The sequence below is a fragment of the Balaenoptera ricei genome, chromosome 4 (genome assembly GCF_028023285.1).
Source record: "Balaenoptera ricei isolate mBalRic1 chromosome 4, mBalRic1.hap2, whole genome shotgun sequence".
Taxonomy (NCBI): Eukaryota; Metazoa; Chordata; class Mammalia; order Artiodactyla; family Balaenopteridae; genus Balaenoptera; species Balaenoptera ricei.
Genome location: NC_082642.1, coordinates 67,051,827 through 67,070,924, shown reverse-complemented (window position 1 = coordinate 67,070,924; position 19,098 = coordinate 67,051,827). Strand labels below are relative to the sequence as shown.

At 38.1% G+C, this 19,098-nt stretch overlaps 1 protein-coding gene across 4 annotated transcripts in view; it reads right to left on the bottom strand.

Annotated features, from left to right (window-relative positions):
• FNDC3B (fibronectin type III domain containing 3B) overlaps nucleotides 1-19,098 on the bottom strand; it is a 350,111-nt gene that overhangs the window by 76,779 nt on the left and 254,234 nt on the right. For all 4 annotated transcript variants that reach the window (XM_059920533.1, XM_059920537.1, XM_059920536.1 and 1 more), the window contains exons 9-10: nucleotides 15,302-15,361; nucleotides 378-516 (exon numbers count right to left, since the gene is read on the bottom strand). In XM_059920533.1, the coding sequence (XP_059776516.1) occupies nucleotides 378-516; nucleotides 15,302-15,361 (199 nt within the window). The remainder of the gene's footprint in view (nucleotides 1-377; nucleotides 517-15,301; nucleotides 15,362-19,098) is intronic.

The following is a 19,098-nucleotide window of genomic DNA, read 5'->3' as shown; positions in this document are numbered from 1 at the left end:
AGAAGCCAACGGACCCCATAAACCTACTTTATCTCTAAATCTTTCTTCACAAAAACTTTTTACTCAAGTCCTCAAATGTCTGTTGAAATGAATTAAACCATTAGAAAGTGATGACATTTAGGTATCTTAAGTATTCATATCACTTATAAAGTATTGCTCATGACCCTGCAAAGAAAGCTAACACTTGATTTCACAGTTCCCTCTCCCATTGTTTTGCCCAATTTTTATAGAGATGGCAACTTTTGATATCATTATAATTTGTTTCACATAGTCACTATGCAGAAAATGAAACACCACCACCAAACTGGAATACTGCTAAATAAATGTTTCAAATGGCTACAGACTTCAGAATATTCCCGCCACTTGGCGCTACCCACCTTCCACTGCAAGGTTAGTGAACTTTTGCTCCTGTGTGCCAGCTTAGGTGGGAAAGGACACTCGGGTGCACAGCTGTGGGTGGTGAAGCTAACCGGCTCAGAGCAGGATCCCTTTACGGAATTGTACATAGCATATACCCTGAAAACAGACAGACAAATACAGTCAGTGGCAGAGGCCCATCACAGAAGACCGGGGTTTTTATCTCAGCTTTGCCCCAGGACTTTCCACAGAGGAACAGAATTTCTTATGTAGTACACACCATGACCCTTATTCTTATTTACTGGTCTTGTCCTGACCTAACTATGGTCAGCATTTTCAGGGGAAAATCATCCCAGCAGGCGATGTGACTCAATGCATTCTCTCCTCCCACTAACTGTCAGAGCCACCCAGCCCCATGTAAGACGGGCAGAGTCTACTGACTGGAGAAGAATATGCTCAACGAGGAAATACCCTTTTTCCCCAAAATGGCCTCCAAATATGTATTCTAAAATCCATCAAGCCACTCTCTGGTTGACTTTGTCTGGAAAAAGGCTAAAAGTACAGATGAGGGTTGGGTCAAAGGAGACAAGAAGCAGTGATGAGTCCACAAACCGAGAGGGAGAGGTAGAAGTACAAACAACAAAGTAGATATCATCTTTGAACTGTTTATAATACTGCAGATATTTAGGTAGAGATAAGCACATTTCACACACAGAAACAGGCTTGCTGCTGCCAAATGCATCTCTCTTCTAATTCATTAAAAACACGGTTCAGGTACAGTTTACCCATGTGAACATCTAACTCTTACACCTGGAGCCAAGATTAAGGATGGGCATTCTGCACATTAAAATGCCTGGCTCGATACTCAACATATGGACCTGATTTCTCCAAAGAAGCTGTGAAAAAAAAGCATATAACACACTATTATAAAACTACATTCCTTTCAAATAGCATAAAATAGGATTATGCTGATTTTTACCATCTTCTTTTCTACTTTTTCATTTTTTAAATATTGGGCATTAAAAAAAAAAACGTGAAAACATACTCTTTTAAAAAGACAACAAAGAATCCTTTGCTGCCTAAAAAAGATGCATGGATTAAGCTATTCAGAATTTGTAAATACATCAAGTCCTTAACTCCTAACAACTCTTTATGAGCTGCCATTAAAGACAGAAGAACACTCAGACTAGAGAGGTGAAGTAAATTTCCCAAAGCTACACAGCTAGAAAGTCGGATCAATTGTACTCAGTCATGGAGATCTAACTGCTATACTGTATTCCCTACTGTCCTATTCATCCTGCAATCCACTTCCCCTCACTCTGCCCAATGAATAAATAACAGCTACAGATAACATTATGGAAAATAGGACCTAACTGAGGAGAAAGGATTTTAAAAATCATACACCTAAAGTCCACCACAAAAAATTTATAGAGGCCATGCAAGTCAAAAGTACTAACAGACATGCCTACCTTCCATTCTAACAGGTAAAATACATATTTACTGGATATTTGACTTGTTTGCCTTAGGGGAGGACACCATGATATTTGATCCAAACAAAAGATACCTCTCATTAGGATGCTCTTCACACAACCTGATGACAGAAATGCTCCTTTCTGCATTCACTGTAAGTAGGCACATGATAACAGAAAATGAAACAGGAGACTTGGCAAAATCATTTCCATGTATCAGGACAGGTTTACTGGGAGTAAGTTACTTAAAAATGAATCACAGAATGTTCCAGACATGGGCAGGGTTCCAGCCTGAACTTTAACAGATCAGCTGAATTCTCTAACTGATGGCTTATCGATTGTATTTTGCCCAAAATACGTGTGGGGGGAGGGAAGGAATATAGTGTTTTAAAATATTACCGCCACCTATGAATTAAAGGATGTAGGCAACAATCACCAAAAAAGAGACAAGCAAACATTATGCACTCCTAATGAGAGACCATGCCACTATCTATAAAATCCCTGCCAGAAAAATTGAACCTGTATCTGATTAAGCCTCTTCACTGCTTTATAGGAAACATGGAGAGAACATTATTAAGCAACACTACAGGATGCAATCAGGCTAATTCACAGTGTGGAAAAGTCTACAGGACAACAAAAAAAAAATTTATTCCAACAAATAAATTGCAAGAAGAGAAAAAAAGGATAGAGGGAAAACCTATAGCTTAAAAGAAATTTAAGAGCTATAAGCCAAACACAATACTCAAACCATGTCTGAATTCCAATTACAACAAACTGAAGAAATAAACCCTTCATTTTTAGGACAGTTGAGGAAATGGGAACAGTGTCTGGATTTTAAAGACATGAAGGAATTTACCATTTTTGTTTATTTTGGATGGGCATGGGGTGTGTGATGATGGTAATGTGGTTCACAGGTGAAATAATATGATGTCTGGACTTTACTTCAAAATAACTGTTGGGGGAGGGGTAGGAGAAGGCACCAAGGGAATAAAAAGTTGGGTGGTGGGTATATGAGAGTTCATTAAATTACTGTCTACTTTTGACTATAACTGAAATCTTCAGAAACAAAAAGTTAAAAATTAAGCCAATGCTGAAAAAAATGGAGATCTCTCGTTTAAAAAAATGAACCTCTGGCTTCTCTTAAAAACCAGAAGTTCTAGCAACACTGAGCTGCAGACCTGAATGACAGGAATTAAATGAAACTGAGAGCAGCTCCCCCTTTAGATGGGCAGGTGCTGTCCAGTTCAGAGCCCCCACCACTCCCTACTGCTCCCCGGAACTGAGATTGCTTTTTCGCTGCCTTTTACCCAATCCTCTTTACCCACTTCCGTTCCCAGGAGGTATCTCATGTTGCGGTCACTAGGCATTTGCTTATGAATTCAGACTATACTCAGATAGACCAAGTCCTAAACATCCACAAAAACAGTCAGCACCTAAGATCCATGTGGGTAATAGAGCAGAGGAAAGGAGGGAGGGGAAGAGCCTGCCAAGGACAAGCAGACCGCAGTTAGTTATCCGGGGGGAGCTGGACTCAGCCAAGTTCGTTCTTTCTTTTCAATGAGATTCTTGGAGTCACAAATCCATACTTATCGGGCTAGAGAAACACGAGAGAAGGAGGCTCCTGACAGCCAGGTTGGGAGGATGACAGTAGGAATGAAGGAACCTGATGGCACAAGTAAAAATGTGAGGTACTTGAGGATGGACAGTTGTACGGGCTGGCAGGAGTTAGTTCCCTTGTCTTTAAACTCAGAGAATGTTATAGTTTGTCTAAATGAGGAGTCAATGCTCTGCACTTGTAAAAAGTCTGTCTGCAAAGGAAACAAGATCTATTTTACGCGGCAATATAAATGTGCTGCACTCAGTACCTAAAACTTGACATGACATCTAAGTACCTCATGATTACATCTGTCAATTCAAATTGTTCAGTAAATAGATAGCAACTAATAACTGTAGTAACTACCTGCTCCGCTTTTACCAGTAATTTTCACAGAAAAGTCTCTGTAAATGACATTACATTTTCAAGAATGTTGCAATCATGTTTCTCACATGATGGTGATGTGTTTTCTCTAAATACCACAATGTGACAGGAAGATCTGTGGAGTAGGACCAGTGTCCTAAGTTAAATATATCAGCAAACAATTCAGTTCTTTTAGCATTTATACCAGCAACGAGGAATACACTTTTCTAAGGATATAACTAATCTTGTGTTGGGTTTGCACATTTGTTTCAGTTTAAGTACCAACTAAATGTGTATGGAACAGGTGCTCCAAAAATTTCAGAAATTTGCCTCCCCCTTCCTCCAGCACGTCTGTAACATACCAGGAGCTGCAATTTCTAGTCAATAACACCTATTTCGTGGATGGACTTAGAGTCTGTCATGCAGAGTGAAATAAGTCAGAAAGAGAAAAACAAATACCATATGCTAACACATATATATGGAATCAAAAAAAAAAAATGGTTCTGAGGAACCTAGGGGCAGGACAGGAATAAAGACGCAGACGTAGAGAATGGACTTGAGGACACGGGGAGGGAGAAGGGTAAGCTGGGACGAAGTGAGAGAGTAGCATTGAAATATACACACTACCAAATGTAAAATAGATAGCTAGTGGGAAGCAGCCGCATAGCACAGGGAGATCAGCTCTGTGCTTTGTGACCACCTAGAGGGGTGGGATAGGCAGGGTGGGAGGGAGACACAAGAGGGAGGATATATGGGGATAGATGTATATGTATACCTGATTCACTTTGTTATACAGCAGAAACTAACACACCATTGTAAAGCAATTATACTCCAATAAAGATGTTAAAAAAAATAAATTAAATAACACCTACTTCATAACCCCACACTGAGCTGGTCAACCACATATTTTTGGAAATGCTTCATCACATAATTTTTCTGGGAAATGTTATTACATGGTATCATCTCTGGGCAACCTCTTTGCCAAATTGTTTATGACAATGACTGCAAAACGGCCTCAAATTCTGCATTGAAATTGCTATCCATTCCAACACTCAAATTCCTGATTATTCTATCATTGATAAAAATATAAATTCTTGACTCCCACAGTAAAATGATGGTTTCAATGTCACTATTAATTATAAAACTACCAATTAAAAGAGGAATATGCTTTTCTTTGTATATGTATAAATAAATGAATATATAAATGTTTGTGATTGTAAAGTTACATACTTATGCATAAGTATTACAAAATAGAATGTTATTTATTTGTATGTATGTATGTATTGGATTTTTCTCATTCCTCTTTCTTCCTCAACACACACACACACAGGGGAGATTCTGCATTGGTGGCGTCATTCCATAACACAATACCCTATATGGAAACACTGAATAAATACACTTTGACAGTTACAAATTGATTCCTTTTAAACATTCAACCAACATTAAACCAAAAAAAGCAATCTGTGTAAGAAATGGGTAACTAATATAAAAGTGATGACTTTAATAAAAATAACCCAGGACCCAACACCTAAATTTTTTACATCAACATAATAGAGGAATTACTGAGGAATTACTTTCTTCAATCACTAGGAGAAAAAATAAAAAAGTGGTCAGATAGATGTGGAGCAATGACACGAAAATACATAGCAAAAAGTGAGGAAAATAATCTTTAAAACCTGAAATGTCTCAGGATACAATTTTCAATGTGGAATTTGGACTAAAGGGCATAGCAAGCGCCAATCTGAACAGCTACAGACACATAACCTATAGCACCATCTCAAGGATGCCACTGGTCTCTTAATAAATTATTCCCAGTAACAGTGAGGTGATGGCAAGTAGAATTCAAGAGCTCTTCTTGCCTAGGAACTGATGCCAAGCACTATACAGTTCAATAACAGAACTCCATGACTGAGAGGCTGCTACTTTAAAAAATGGTTGTGTATCTGACTGGTGAATGCAGACAATACTCACTAACATGAGGGAGGAAAAAACTGAAAATGAGAAAAAGAATTCCATAAAGATATCAAGCAAGCAATGTGAAGGGGATGCAATCAGAATAGCAAAACCAAAAGCAACAAGAAAGGAGCCCTAGGTGAGATGCCAGTATCTGACCTGAGAAAGAAACCTTTCACTCTACGGAAGAGTGATTTGAACAGAGACTTCTGCAGGCCTTTGTCAAAAGGTGCACTATTAACAACTAGAAGAATACAGCCTGCTTGGCACTGCTAAAAGAAACATCTGTTTTCATCATTGGCTCTCCAGACTTCCTATAAGGCAACACTTTCTAAATTGGTAATGTACAAATAAATGAAAATGGTAATAAATATAATTGTTCATTTTGCAGCTGTACAGTAATGGAATCCTTTTGGAGCTTCTGTTGTGGAAAAGTGAGGAAATATTTCCATGTAGCTTTTTGAGGCCTTATAGGTGACTATTAAATTTAAAATTATATTTGAGGCTACTGTGTTGATAAAAGCTTACATTCCTGGAACTAAGATTTTGGGAATGTTAACTGCATCATAAAAAGAGATTTTTGCTCTGCTTTTTTCAGCTCCAATTATGATATATCTTTATCTCAATAAAATAACGAGTGGTATGGTCAAACTTCATCATGAAGTCCTTTTTATTTTTAGTGTGGAAAATCTGCAACCACTTTGGAAAAACAAAACAAACAAAACAACATTTATAGGTGTTACAGATTTATAATAGATTTGCACATATATTTCATTTGCTCTCATACCATCTTTCTAAGGCTGGTATCGTTATTATCCTCATTTTACGAATAAGAAAACAAGAACATTGAAGCTTACATGGCTTGCCTAATCACATACCCTAAGTAAGTGCCTGAGTCATTAATTCCAAATTCCAAGCTCTGCCTACTATGTCGTCAAGCTGCCTCCCAAAGCAATTCAAGGCAGAAGAGACTGACTCTACGTAGGGGCTGGAAGTGTTAAGAGTATTCTCTAGCTTGAAAAGTGAAACGCTGTATAAGGAAAGAGAATGAATGATCTATATGGACTGTGGAATAGCCAGAGCAAAGTAACTAAAATTGGGACTGTAGACATTTTTTTTAGGAAATAATTTTTTAAAAATACTAAAAGAGATGTGTTCTGGAAGATGGCGGAGTAGAAGGACATGCGCTCACTCCCTCTTGAGAGAGCACCGGAGTCACGAGTAACTGCTGAACAATCATTGACAGGAAGACGCTGGAACTCACCAAAAAAGATACCCCACATACAAAGACAAAGGAGAAGCCACAATGAGATTGTAGAAGGGGTGCAATCACAATGAAATCAAATCCCATAACCGCTGGGTGGGTGACTCACAAACTGGAGAACACTTATACCACAGAAGTCCACCCACTAGAGTGAAGGTTCTGAGCCCCATGTCAGGCTTCCCAACCTGGGGGTCTGGCAATGGGAGGAGGAATTCCCAGAGAATCAGACTTTGAAGGCTATAGGGATTTCATTACAGGACTTCAACAGGACTGGGGGAAAGAGAGACTCCACTCGTGGAGGGCACACACAAAGTAGCGTGCGCATCGGGATCCAGGGGGAAGGAGTAGTGATTCCACAGGTGACTGAACAAGACTTACCTGCTAGTATTGGAGGGCACCCTGCAGAGGCAGGGGGCTGCTGTGGCTCACCGTGGGGACAAGGACACCCGCAGCAGAAGTTCTGGGAAGTACTCCTTGGCATAAGCCCGCCCAGAGTCCACCATTAGCCCCACCAAAGGGCCTGAAGACTCCAGTGCTGGGTCGCCTCAGGCCAAACAACCAACAGGAGGGAACTTAGCCCCACCCATCAGCAGACAAGTGGGTTAAAGTTTTACTGAGCTCTGCCCACCAGAGCAACATCCAGCTCTACCCACCACCAGTCCCTCCCAGCAGGAAGCTTGTACAAGCCTCTTAGATAGCCTCATCCACCAGAGGGCAGACAGCAGAAGCAAGAAGAACTACAATCCTGCAGCCTGTGGAACAAAACCCACATTGAAAGATAGACAAAATGAAAAGGCAGGGGACTATGTACCAGATGAAGGAACAAGATAAAACCCAGAAAAACAATTAAATGAAGTGTAGATACGGAACCTTCCAGAAAAAAGAATTCAGAATAATGATAGTGAAGATGATCCAGGACCTCGGAAAAAGAATGGAGGCAAAGATTGAGAAGATGTAAGAAATGCTTAACAAAGACCTAGAAGAATTAAAGAACAAACAAACAGAGATGAACAATACAATAACTGAAATGAAAAATACACTAGAAGGAATCAATAGCAGAATAACTGAGGCAGAAGAACGGATAAGTGACCAGGAAGACAGAATGGTGGAATTCACTGCTGCGGAACAGAATAAAGAAAAAAGAATGAAGAGAAACGAACAGAGCCTAAGAAACCTCTAGGACAAGATTAAACACACCAACATTCGCATGTATAATGCGTACCAAAAGGAGAAAAGAGAAAGGACCTGAGAAAATATTTGAAGAGATTATAGTCAAAAACATCCCTAACATGGGAAAGGAAATAGCCACCCAAGTCCAGGAAGCGCAGAGAGTCCCATACAGGATAAACCCAAGAAGAAACACGCCGAGAAACAAAGTAATCAAACTGACAAAAATTAAAGACAAAGAAAAATTATTAAAAGAAACAAGGGAAAAATGACAAATAACATACAAGGGAACTCCCATAAGGTTAACAGCTGATTTCTCAGCAGAAACTCTACAAGCCAGAAGGGAGTGGCATGATATATTTAAAGTGATGAAAGGGAAGAACCTATATCCAAGATTACTCTACCCAGCAAGGATCTCATTCAGATAAAACGGAGAAATCAAAAACTTTACAGACAAGCAAAAGCTAAGAGAATTCAGCACCACCAAACCAGCTCTACAACAAACGCTAAAGGAACTTCTCTAAGTGGGAAACACAAGAGAAGAAAAGGACCTACAAAAACAAACCCAAAACAACTAAGAAAATGGTCATAGGAACATACATATTGATAATTACCTTAAACGTGAATGGATTAAATGTTCCAACCGAAAGACACAGGCTTGCTGAATGGATACAAAAACAAGACCCATACATGTGCTGTCTACAAGAGACCCACTTCAGACCTGGGGACACATACAGACTGAAAGTGAGGGGATGGAAAAAGATATTCAATGCAAATGGAAATCAAAAGAAAGCTGGAGTAGCAATACTCATATCAGATAAAATAGACTTTAAAATAAAGAATGTTACAAGAGACAAGGAAGGACACGACATAATGATCAAGGGATCAATCCAAGAAGAAGATATAACAATTATAAATACATACACACCCAACATAGGAGTACCTCAATACATAAGGCAACTGCTAACAGCTATAAAAGAGGAAATCGACAGTAACACAGTAACAGTGAGGGAATTTAACACCTCACTTACACCAATGGACAGATCATCAAGACAGAAAATTAATAAGGAAACACAAGCTTTAAATGACACAAGAGACCAGGATAGATTTAATTGATATTTATAGGACAGTCCATCCGAAAACAACAAAACACTTTCTTCTCAAGTGCACACAGAACATTCTCCAGGATAGATCACATCTTGGGTCACAAATCAAGCCTCGGTAAATTTAAGAAAATTGAAATCGTATCAAGCATCTTTTCCGACCACAATGCTGTGAGATTAGAAAGAAATTACAGGGGAAAAAAATGTAAAGAACACAAACACATGGAGGCTAAACAATATGTTACTAAATAACCGAGAGATCACTGAAGAAATCAAAGAGGAAATCAAAAAATACCTAGAGACAAATGACAATGAAAACACGACGGTCTAAAACCTATGGGATGCAGCAAAAGCAGTTCTAAGAGGGAAGTTTATAGCTATACAAGCCTACCTAAAGAAACAAGAAAAATCTCAAATAAACAATCTAACGTTACACCTAAAGGAACTAGAGAAAGAACAAACAAAACCCAAAGTTAGCAGAGGGAAAGAAATCATAAAGATCAGAGCAGAAATAAATGAAAAAGAAACAAAGAAAACAATAGCAAAGATCAATAAAACTAAAAGCTGCTTCTTTGAGAAGATAAACAAAATTGATAAACCTTCAGACAGACTCATCAAGAAAAAGAGGGAGAGGACTCAAATCAATAAAATTAGAAATGAAAAAAGAGAAGTTACAACAGACACCGCAGAAATACAAAGCATCCTGAGAGACTACTACAAGCAACTCTATGCCAATAAAATGGACAACCTGGAAGAAATGGACAAATTCTTAGAAAGGTATAACCTTCCAAGACTGAACCAGGAAGAAATAGAAAATATGAACAGAACAATCACAAGTAATAAAATTGAAACTGTGATTAAAAATCTTCCAACAAACAAAAGTCCAGGACCAGATAGCTTCACGGGTGAATTCTGAATTTTACCAAACATTTAGAGAAGAGCTAACACCCACCCTTCTCAAACTCTTCCAAAAAATTGCAGAGGAAGGAACACTCCCAAATTCATTCTACGAGGCCACCATCACCCTGATACCAAAACCAGCCAAAGATACTACAAAAAAAGAAAATTACAGACCAATATCACTGATGAATATAGATGCAAAAGTCCTCAACAAAATACTAGCAAACAGAATCCAACAACACATTAAAAGGATCATACACCCTGATTAACTGGGATTTATCCTAGGGATGCAAGGAATCTTCAATATATGCAAATCAATGTGATACACCATATTAACAAATTGAAGAATAAAAACCATACGATCATCTCAATAGATGCAGAAAAAGCTTTTGACAAAATTCAACACCCATTTATGATAAAAACTCTCCAGAAAGTGGTCACTGAGGGAACCTACCTCAACATAATAAAGGCTGTATACGACAAACCCACAGCAAACATCATTCTCAATGGTGAAAACCTGAAAGCATTTCCTCTAAGATCAGGAACAAGACAAGGATGTCCACTCTCGTCACTATTATTCTACATAGTTCTGGAAGTTTTAGCCATGGCAATCAGAGAAGGAAAAGAAATAAAAGGAATATAAATTGGAAAAGAAGAAGTAAAACTGTTACTGTTTGCAGATGACATGATACTATACACAGAGAATCCTAACGATGCCACCAGGAAACTACTAGAGCTAATCAATAAATCTGGTAAAGTAGCAGGATACAAAATTACTGCACAGAAATCTCTTGCATTCCTATACACTAACAATGAAAGATCAGAAAGAAATTAAGGAAACAATCCCATTCACCACTGCAACAAAAAGAATAAAATACCTAGGAATAAACCTACTTAAGGGGGTAAAAGACCTGTACTAAGAAAACTATAAGACACTGGTGAAAGACATCAAAGATGACACAAACAGATGGAGAGATACACCATGTTAGTGGATTGGAAGAATCAATATTGTGAAAATGACTATACTACACAAAGCAATCTACAGGTTCAATGCAATCCCTATCAAATTACCAATGGTATTTTTTCCAGAACTAGAAAAAAAAACCTTAAAATTTGTATGGAGACACAAAACACCCCGAATAGCCAAAGTAATCTTGAGGGAAAAAAATGGAAGTGTAGGAATCAGACTCCCTGACTTCAGACTATACTACAAAGCTACAGTAATCAAGACAATATGGTACTGGCACAAAAACAAATACAGATCAAGGGAACAGGATAGAAAGCCCAGAGATAAACCCACACAGCTATGGTCAACTAATCTATGACAACGGAGGCAAGGATATACAATGGAGAAAAGACAGTCTCTTCAATAAACGGTGCTGGGAAAACTGGACAGCTACATGTAAAAGAATGAAATTAGAACACTCCCTAATACCATATACAAAAATAAACCCAAAATGGATTAAAGACCTAAATGTAAGACCGGACACTATAAAACTTTTAGAGGTAAACATAGGAAGAACACTCTTTGACATAAATCACAGCAAGATCTTTTATGACCCACCCCCTAGAGTAACGGAAATAAAAACAAAAATAAACAAATGGGACGTAATGAAACTTAAAAGCTTTTGCACAGCAAAGGAAACTACAGGAAACTCAGAATGGGAGAAAATATTTGCAAACAAATCAATGGACAAAGGATTAATGTCCAAAATACATAAACAGCTCATGCAGCTCAATATAAAAAAAACCAAACAACCCAATCAAGAAATGGGCAGAAGACCTAAATAGACATTTCTCCAAAGAAGACATACAGATGGCCAAGAGGCACATGAAAACTGCTCAATATCACTAATTATTAGAGAAATGCAAATCAAAACTACAATGAGATATCACCTCACACCGGTTAGAATGGGTATCATCAGAAACTTTACAAACAACAAATGCTGGAGAGGGTGTGGAGAAAAGGGAACCCTCTTGCACCGTTGGTGGGAATGTAAATTGATACAGCCACTATGGAGAACAGTATGGAGATTTCTTAAAAAACTAAAAATAGAATTACCGTATGACCTAGCAATCCCACTACTGGGCATATACGCTGAGAAAACTGTAATTCAAAAAGAAACACATACAACAATGTTCATTGCAGCACTATTTACAAGAGCCAGACATGGAAGCAACCTAAATATCCATCAACAGATGACTAGATAAAGAAGATGTGGCACATATATACAATGGAATATTACTCAGCCATAAAAAGGAACGAAATTGAGTTATTTGTAGTCAGGTGGATGGACCTAGAATCTGTCATACAGAGTGAAGTCAGAAAGAGAAAAACAAATACTGTTGGCTAATGCATATATATATGGCATTTAAAAAAGTGGTACTGATAAACCTAGTGGCAGGGCAGTAATAAAGACGCAGACGTGGAAAACGGAGTTGAGGGCACAGGGGTGAAGGGGAAGCTTGGATGAAGTGAGAGAATAGCACTGACATATATACACTACTAAATGTCAAATGGATGGCTAGTGGGAAGCAGCCGCATAGCACAGGGAGATCAGCTTGGTGCTTTGTGACGACCTAGAGGGGTGGGATAGGGAGGGTGGGGGGAGGGAGGCTCAAGAGGGAGGGGATATGGGGATATATGTATACATATAGCTGATTCACTTTGTTGTACAGTAGAAACTAACACAACATTGTAAAGCATTTATACTCCAATAAAGATGTGGAAAAAACAAAAAACAAAAAGACACATGCACCCCAATGTTCACTGCAGCACTATTTATGATAGCCAGGTCATGGAAGCAACCTAAATGCCCATCAACAGACGAAAGGATAAAGAAGATGTGGTGCATATATACAATGGAGTATTACTCAGCCATAAAAAGGAACGAAACTGGGTCATTTGTAGAGACGTGGATGGACCTAGAGACTGTCATACAGAGTGAAGTAAGTCAGAAGGAGAAAAACAAATATATTAATTCATATATGTGGAATCTAGAAAAATGGCACAGATGAACAGGTTTGCAAGGCAGAAATGGACACACATGTAGAGAACAAACGTATGGACACCAAGGGGGGAAAGCGGCAGGGGGGTGGTGGTGGTGGTGGGATGAACTGGGAGATTGGGATTGACATGTATACACTGATGTGTATAAAATAGATAACTAATGAGAACCTGCTGTATAAAAAAATAAAGAGATCACGATCAAAGAGAGGGAGAATTTTCCATCTCTCTGGCCAGCAGAGCACTAGACCAAATAACAGCTGGTGGTGCCTTAGGCTGTTTATGTGTGGTGTCACACAAGTGTCAAATATGTCACAAGGGTGGGATCCCCGATGTGTTAGGAGGAAGTCTTGGATCCAAGGCCTCTAGATGGTAACTACTACCTCATGCTCCTATGTCTTTTGGGGAATCCATTAATTATTCCTTCTATCTGCCCAGAAGTTTAAGGTGTTCATAAGATACGTAAAAAGAATTAATGAGCAAGTATTCTCAAGTTTACCCTTTGTAAGAGGCGTTAAAAAGATACAAAGGGCCACACAACAGATAGGACAGTAAATAAAGGGCAGACTGTGACATTTAAAATTTTTTTAAAAGTTATTGTCAACTCATGGATGAGCAGAAAATTAATAAAGTAAACCTTTAGTAAAGCAATGACAATGAACATTAAAAGAGAAAAAAGGAAACACATGTTAACAATGTCTAATGGAGAACATTTACAGGACTCCCTATATGGTGTTACATTTTCTGGTTTGTTGTTAAATCAACCATTTCAAAGAATGGTTAAACTATTACCATCTCAGCTTCACAAGTTATACAAATCTTTTTGTTTATATAGACGGTGTGAAAAGTTCAATATGTTTGGGCTAAAGCTAATTCACTCAAAATCTAAAAGTTTTGATTCAAATAGGAAAAGATGGTTGCAACAGAGTTCATCTAAACAAAACAATAGCTAAGCAGATGTACACTTTATGACTGAATGTAAAAACCTTGCTCTTTAATGTATTACTTTAAACATAGTTTTAAACACTTGTGCAGCTAATAAGATATTATAATCTGAACACAGCCCTACTTTCCTTACTTTTGTTACCGAGAAAATTGTGGCATGGATTCTCTGTGATTGACCAAAGTTAAAACAGTCAATTGATGGGCAGAACCAGATTAGATCTCAAGCGTCCTAATAATTAACATATGCTCTTCCTGCTAGGCTACCCTGCCTCTACTCCACCACAAAGGGAACGTGTGGTGTGAATTAACCTTTGGAAAGTGTAATAAAGGGTGTGTGCTTGATGCTTGCAATTTTATTACATAATCTTGGTATAAAGGAGAATTTGTTGTTGTTCACCCTATTAGATAAAATGAGAATTTCTGATCAAATTAAAAATTAAATAAAATGAAAGTTTAAATTAAAATGAAAATTTAAACGATATTATGGATCACATTCAGATTAAAAAATCTGCCTGTTTGCAGATGGATGTATGGATGTATCTCTGAGTAATCAGATGGGCTCTGTTAACATTTAGATGATACTTTCGCCCTCGCAGGTCTGTGGTTGGCTGGGTCTCTCCCTGAGATCAGCTAGCCCTGCCTTCCAGAGCAGTCATGGTAGAGAGTTCAGACTCGGTAGCAAACTATGTGAGTTGTTTTGGCAAACTGCATTAGCTCTTGCTAGAGATAATTTTGATATTTGCATTACTTATTTCAAAACGTATTGCCTTTTAGGTCCAAACTTGAAACATGGGAAGGACTTTATTTAGTCATTTGGGCTGAACATATAGTTTACATGGAAGGTCTATAATAACTGATATACCCATGGTAAAAAATGATTGCTTTATAGAAAAAAATATTATACATTAAACCATGCATTCCAACGGATCTTAGAAGACTACGTAAAATAAAAATTACTTCGTAAAAATAATTTTAAAATTCTGTTCAGGGTATCATCTACTTTTCTATTACCAGAAGCACTTCTATGGACTCCCAATCTCTATGCTCTCAAGTGTAGGACATCAAGGAATGGCCGATGAGCAAAGGTACTGACACTTTTAGTTAGGCAAGTGCTGTTAACCAAACACTTAAAAAGGAGCATATTATTTATCTTAGCAATCTGAATTCCCCAATACTCACCTCACATGATAATCAGTTGCTGGTCTAAGATCTTTCAGGTTACATTCTAATTCTTCTCCGCTGCAAAGAAAAATCATTTCTTAGTCAATGATACAAGTTTCAAAAATAAAACAGGTTTTGGATTTGGGTCTCATAGTCAGGTACCAACAGCGATTCAAGAACTATTATTTCTACTTCCACCTTAAGTCAGAAATAAACTCTCCTGCTTGGTATTATCATTTTTCTGGACTAGAAAATTAGATTCCTTGAAATGGTGTCATTCTGGATCTGGAAAACGGCAAGGCTAACTTATGAATAAAATTCCAAAATATCTTACCACTTCTTCAAAATGACTACATAAAAATAAGTAAATAAGGAAGCAAGCTGAACAGAAAGATACCTAGATAAACGTAAGTGTAAATAACAGCACCAGCTGTCAACTGAAGGTGGCTCCCAGACTTGTCCTGGCAAGAACCCCAATAGCTTCAACTTCTCAACTCTCTTCAAGAAACCTCAATCTACTTCCCTCACATATCAATACTAATAAACAGCTCTCTTACAGATGCATGCCAATAAATAGCTCTCTTACACAAAATAAAACCATTTATTTGACCAGAAGCTGCAACAGAACCTTGACTTAATCAAGAGGAAACCACCAACATTCCAGAAAATAAGTAATGTTCCCATTAAAAATTTTTTTAAAGGTGAGAGGGGTGTGTGTGGGCATAACTGTATTCTTCACAAATGTCAGTATCTACCCAGCCACAAAAAAGAATGAAATTCTGCCATGTGTAACAACACGGATGGACCTGGAGGGTGTTATGCTTAGTGAAATAAGTCAGACAAAGACAAACACTGTATGCTATCACTTACATGTGGAATCTAAAAAACAAAACAGACAAATGAATATAACAAAACAGAAACAGTCTCACAGATATAGAGAACAAACTAGTGGGTACCAGTGGGGAGAGCAAAGTGGGGAGGGGCAAGATACGGGTAGGGGATTGAGAAGTACAAACTACTATGTATAAAGTAAATAAGCTACAAGGATGTAATGCACAGCACAGGGAATACAGCCAATATTTTATAATAACTTTATTTATATTTTAAAATTAATTAAGTAATTAATTTTTGACTGCGTTGGGTCTTGGTTGCTGCACGCGGGCTTCCTCTAGTTGCGGCGAGCGGGGGCTACTCTTCGTTGTGGTGTGCGGTTTTCTCACTGCGGTGGCTTCTCTTGTTGAGGAGCATGGGCTCTAGGCGCACGGGCTTCAGTAGTTGTGGCACGTGGGCTCAGTAGTTGTGGCATGTGGGCTCTAGAGCGCAGGCTCAGTAGCTGTGGCGCACAGGCTTAGCTGCCCCGTGGCATGTGGGATCTTCCCCTACCAGGGTTCAAACCGGTGTCCCCTGCATTGGCAGGTGGATTCTTAACCACTGCGCCACCAGGGAAGGCCTATAATAACTTTAAATGGAGTGTAATCTATAAAGATTTTGAATCACTATGTAGCATACCTGAAACTAATACTGTATGTCAACTATATTTCAAATAAATAAATAAGATTAAAAAAAAAAAGCACTGGATAATTCCCAAACGATTTAATCACAGTGAGGCCAATGAACATTGTTGTTTCCCAATGTGCTGGAAGAGGAAGTACATAGAACTACCTTGATGAAAGCCTCCCACAAATGTTAAATCTGCATCTGATCAAGCTCCGGAACTAACTATCCACTTATAAGAAATATGGGGGAGGAAGATTAAGTTAAAGTATACCACAAATTCAGATAGGTAAAAAAAGTGATTCACTTTTTGCAACTGATCAAGAATTTTTAAAAAGGTGGGAGATACACCTGAAAACTATATTGTATGCCAACTATACGTCAATAAAAAATTTTTTTAATTAAATTTTAAAATATAAAGTAGCTATTCCATTTCCAAAAAAAAAAACAAAAAAGGATGAAAGGGAGACTATTCTAGATTTAAATAGATTTATGAGCCCTAACAATCCCATGCAATGAGTAAACTTCATTCGGATTCCCAGAAGAAATCAATATTAAAACACATTTTTGAGACAATTGGGAAAATTTGAATATGACCAAGGTATTAAATGATGCCAGGTATTATTGTCAGTTTTCCTAGATGTTAATGACATAGCAGTTACGTAAAAAAATATCTATGTTGATCTATATTGAACTATGTAGGAGTAACTGATGTGTTATCTGTGAGTTGCTACCAAACGCTACAATAACAACAACAACAATAATAGTAATAAAGGGGATATGATGCAAATGTGGCAAAATCTTGGTAATTGTTAAATCTGAGTGATGGTTATCTGGGGGTTCATTGCAGTATTTTCTCTATGTTTCTGTATGTTTGAAATTTAGTCATAATTTTTAAAAAATTTTAAACTTATTGCCCTGCTAGTGATATGTAACACTTTTGTTTTTGAAAAAGTATGTATACATGTCAGTTTTCATTATTAAAGCAGAAGATTGGGGAAAAAAAAAGGTCAGTGTCATAAAGGACAATGAAATACTGTGGAAGTGTTCCAAATTAAAGAAGGCTACAGAGACATGACAACTAACTGCTGTATCTGACCCTAGAATGGATCTTGTCCTACAAGAGGAAGAAAAATGCTACCGCAGACATTATTTAATCAGCTGACAAAACTGGAATGTGGACGACAGATTGGATAAAAGTATGGTATTGATGTAAAGTCACGAAGTAACGGCATTGTAGATATTTAAGAAAATATCTTAGGAAACACACTGCAGTATTTAGCAGTAAAGGACCATGATGTATAAAACTAATAGGAAAAAAATACAGATTAAGAGGAGAGAAAAGGCAAGAGATAAAATCAAATAGTAAAGCAAATAGGGTAAAAAGTTAATAATATGTGAATCTGGGTAAAGGATATGCACGTATTCCTTGATCTCTTTATTTTTGCAACATTTTATAAGTTTGAAATTATTCAAATAAAAATACTTTTTTTAAAGTTGCAAACTGGAGGCCAATGTCCACACCCTGCATGCAGTTCTGTTGTTTGACTTGCACTTTATCTTTGAAGTTTCTTGAATTTGCTGAATTAGTTTAACATTAGGAAGGTTTATATAATAATTCAGATTTTTAGCATTTCCTTTAAAAAAAATTCCGAGGAATCAGCAAATCTAGGCCTACATTCCCTTATGCAACAACCTACTTTAGGCGACTGGCAGCTGCTCCTTTCTCGATGAAGACAGGAGTGTTCCCGTTCACCGTTCACCTCATTCCCAAGCTTCGAACTTTCTCACTTATGTTACCTGCCTGCCTCACTGGGCACTTGGGACTCTAGCTCCTGCCACCAATGATCATCATGCATTGATAGAATCTAACTGTTTCTTGGTGGGCTGGGGGAAATGGTGCTCTATATTTTGCTAAGGTCACTACCAATTCTGACTTTTCAAAATAGAACCCAATGGTTGTGAGCCAGAGCAAGGGGTTAGGACTACATTCTAAGTACAGTGAAAAAGCACCGCAGTGTTCTCACAGCGGGGTGACTTGGCCTGACTTCTGTTTTTGCAGCGTGGAGGCTGGATGGGAGGAGAGCAAGAGTGGATGCTGGAGGAGCCTGAGGAGACTCTTGCAGGAGTCCAGGAAGAGAGGACAGAGCCCTAACGGGGCGGCAACAGGAGAGAGTGACTAAAGGGCTTCCCTCTGTCTCTCTTTCCCCCTTTTCTTTGTCCAGAAAAAGACAAGTCCCTGGAGCAAGTTAAGAATTAGGAATGGGGGCTAGGGAGATGTGAGGTCTGCAGCAGGGAAACAGAAGAGAAAAGCAGCTTCT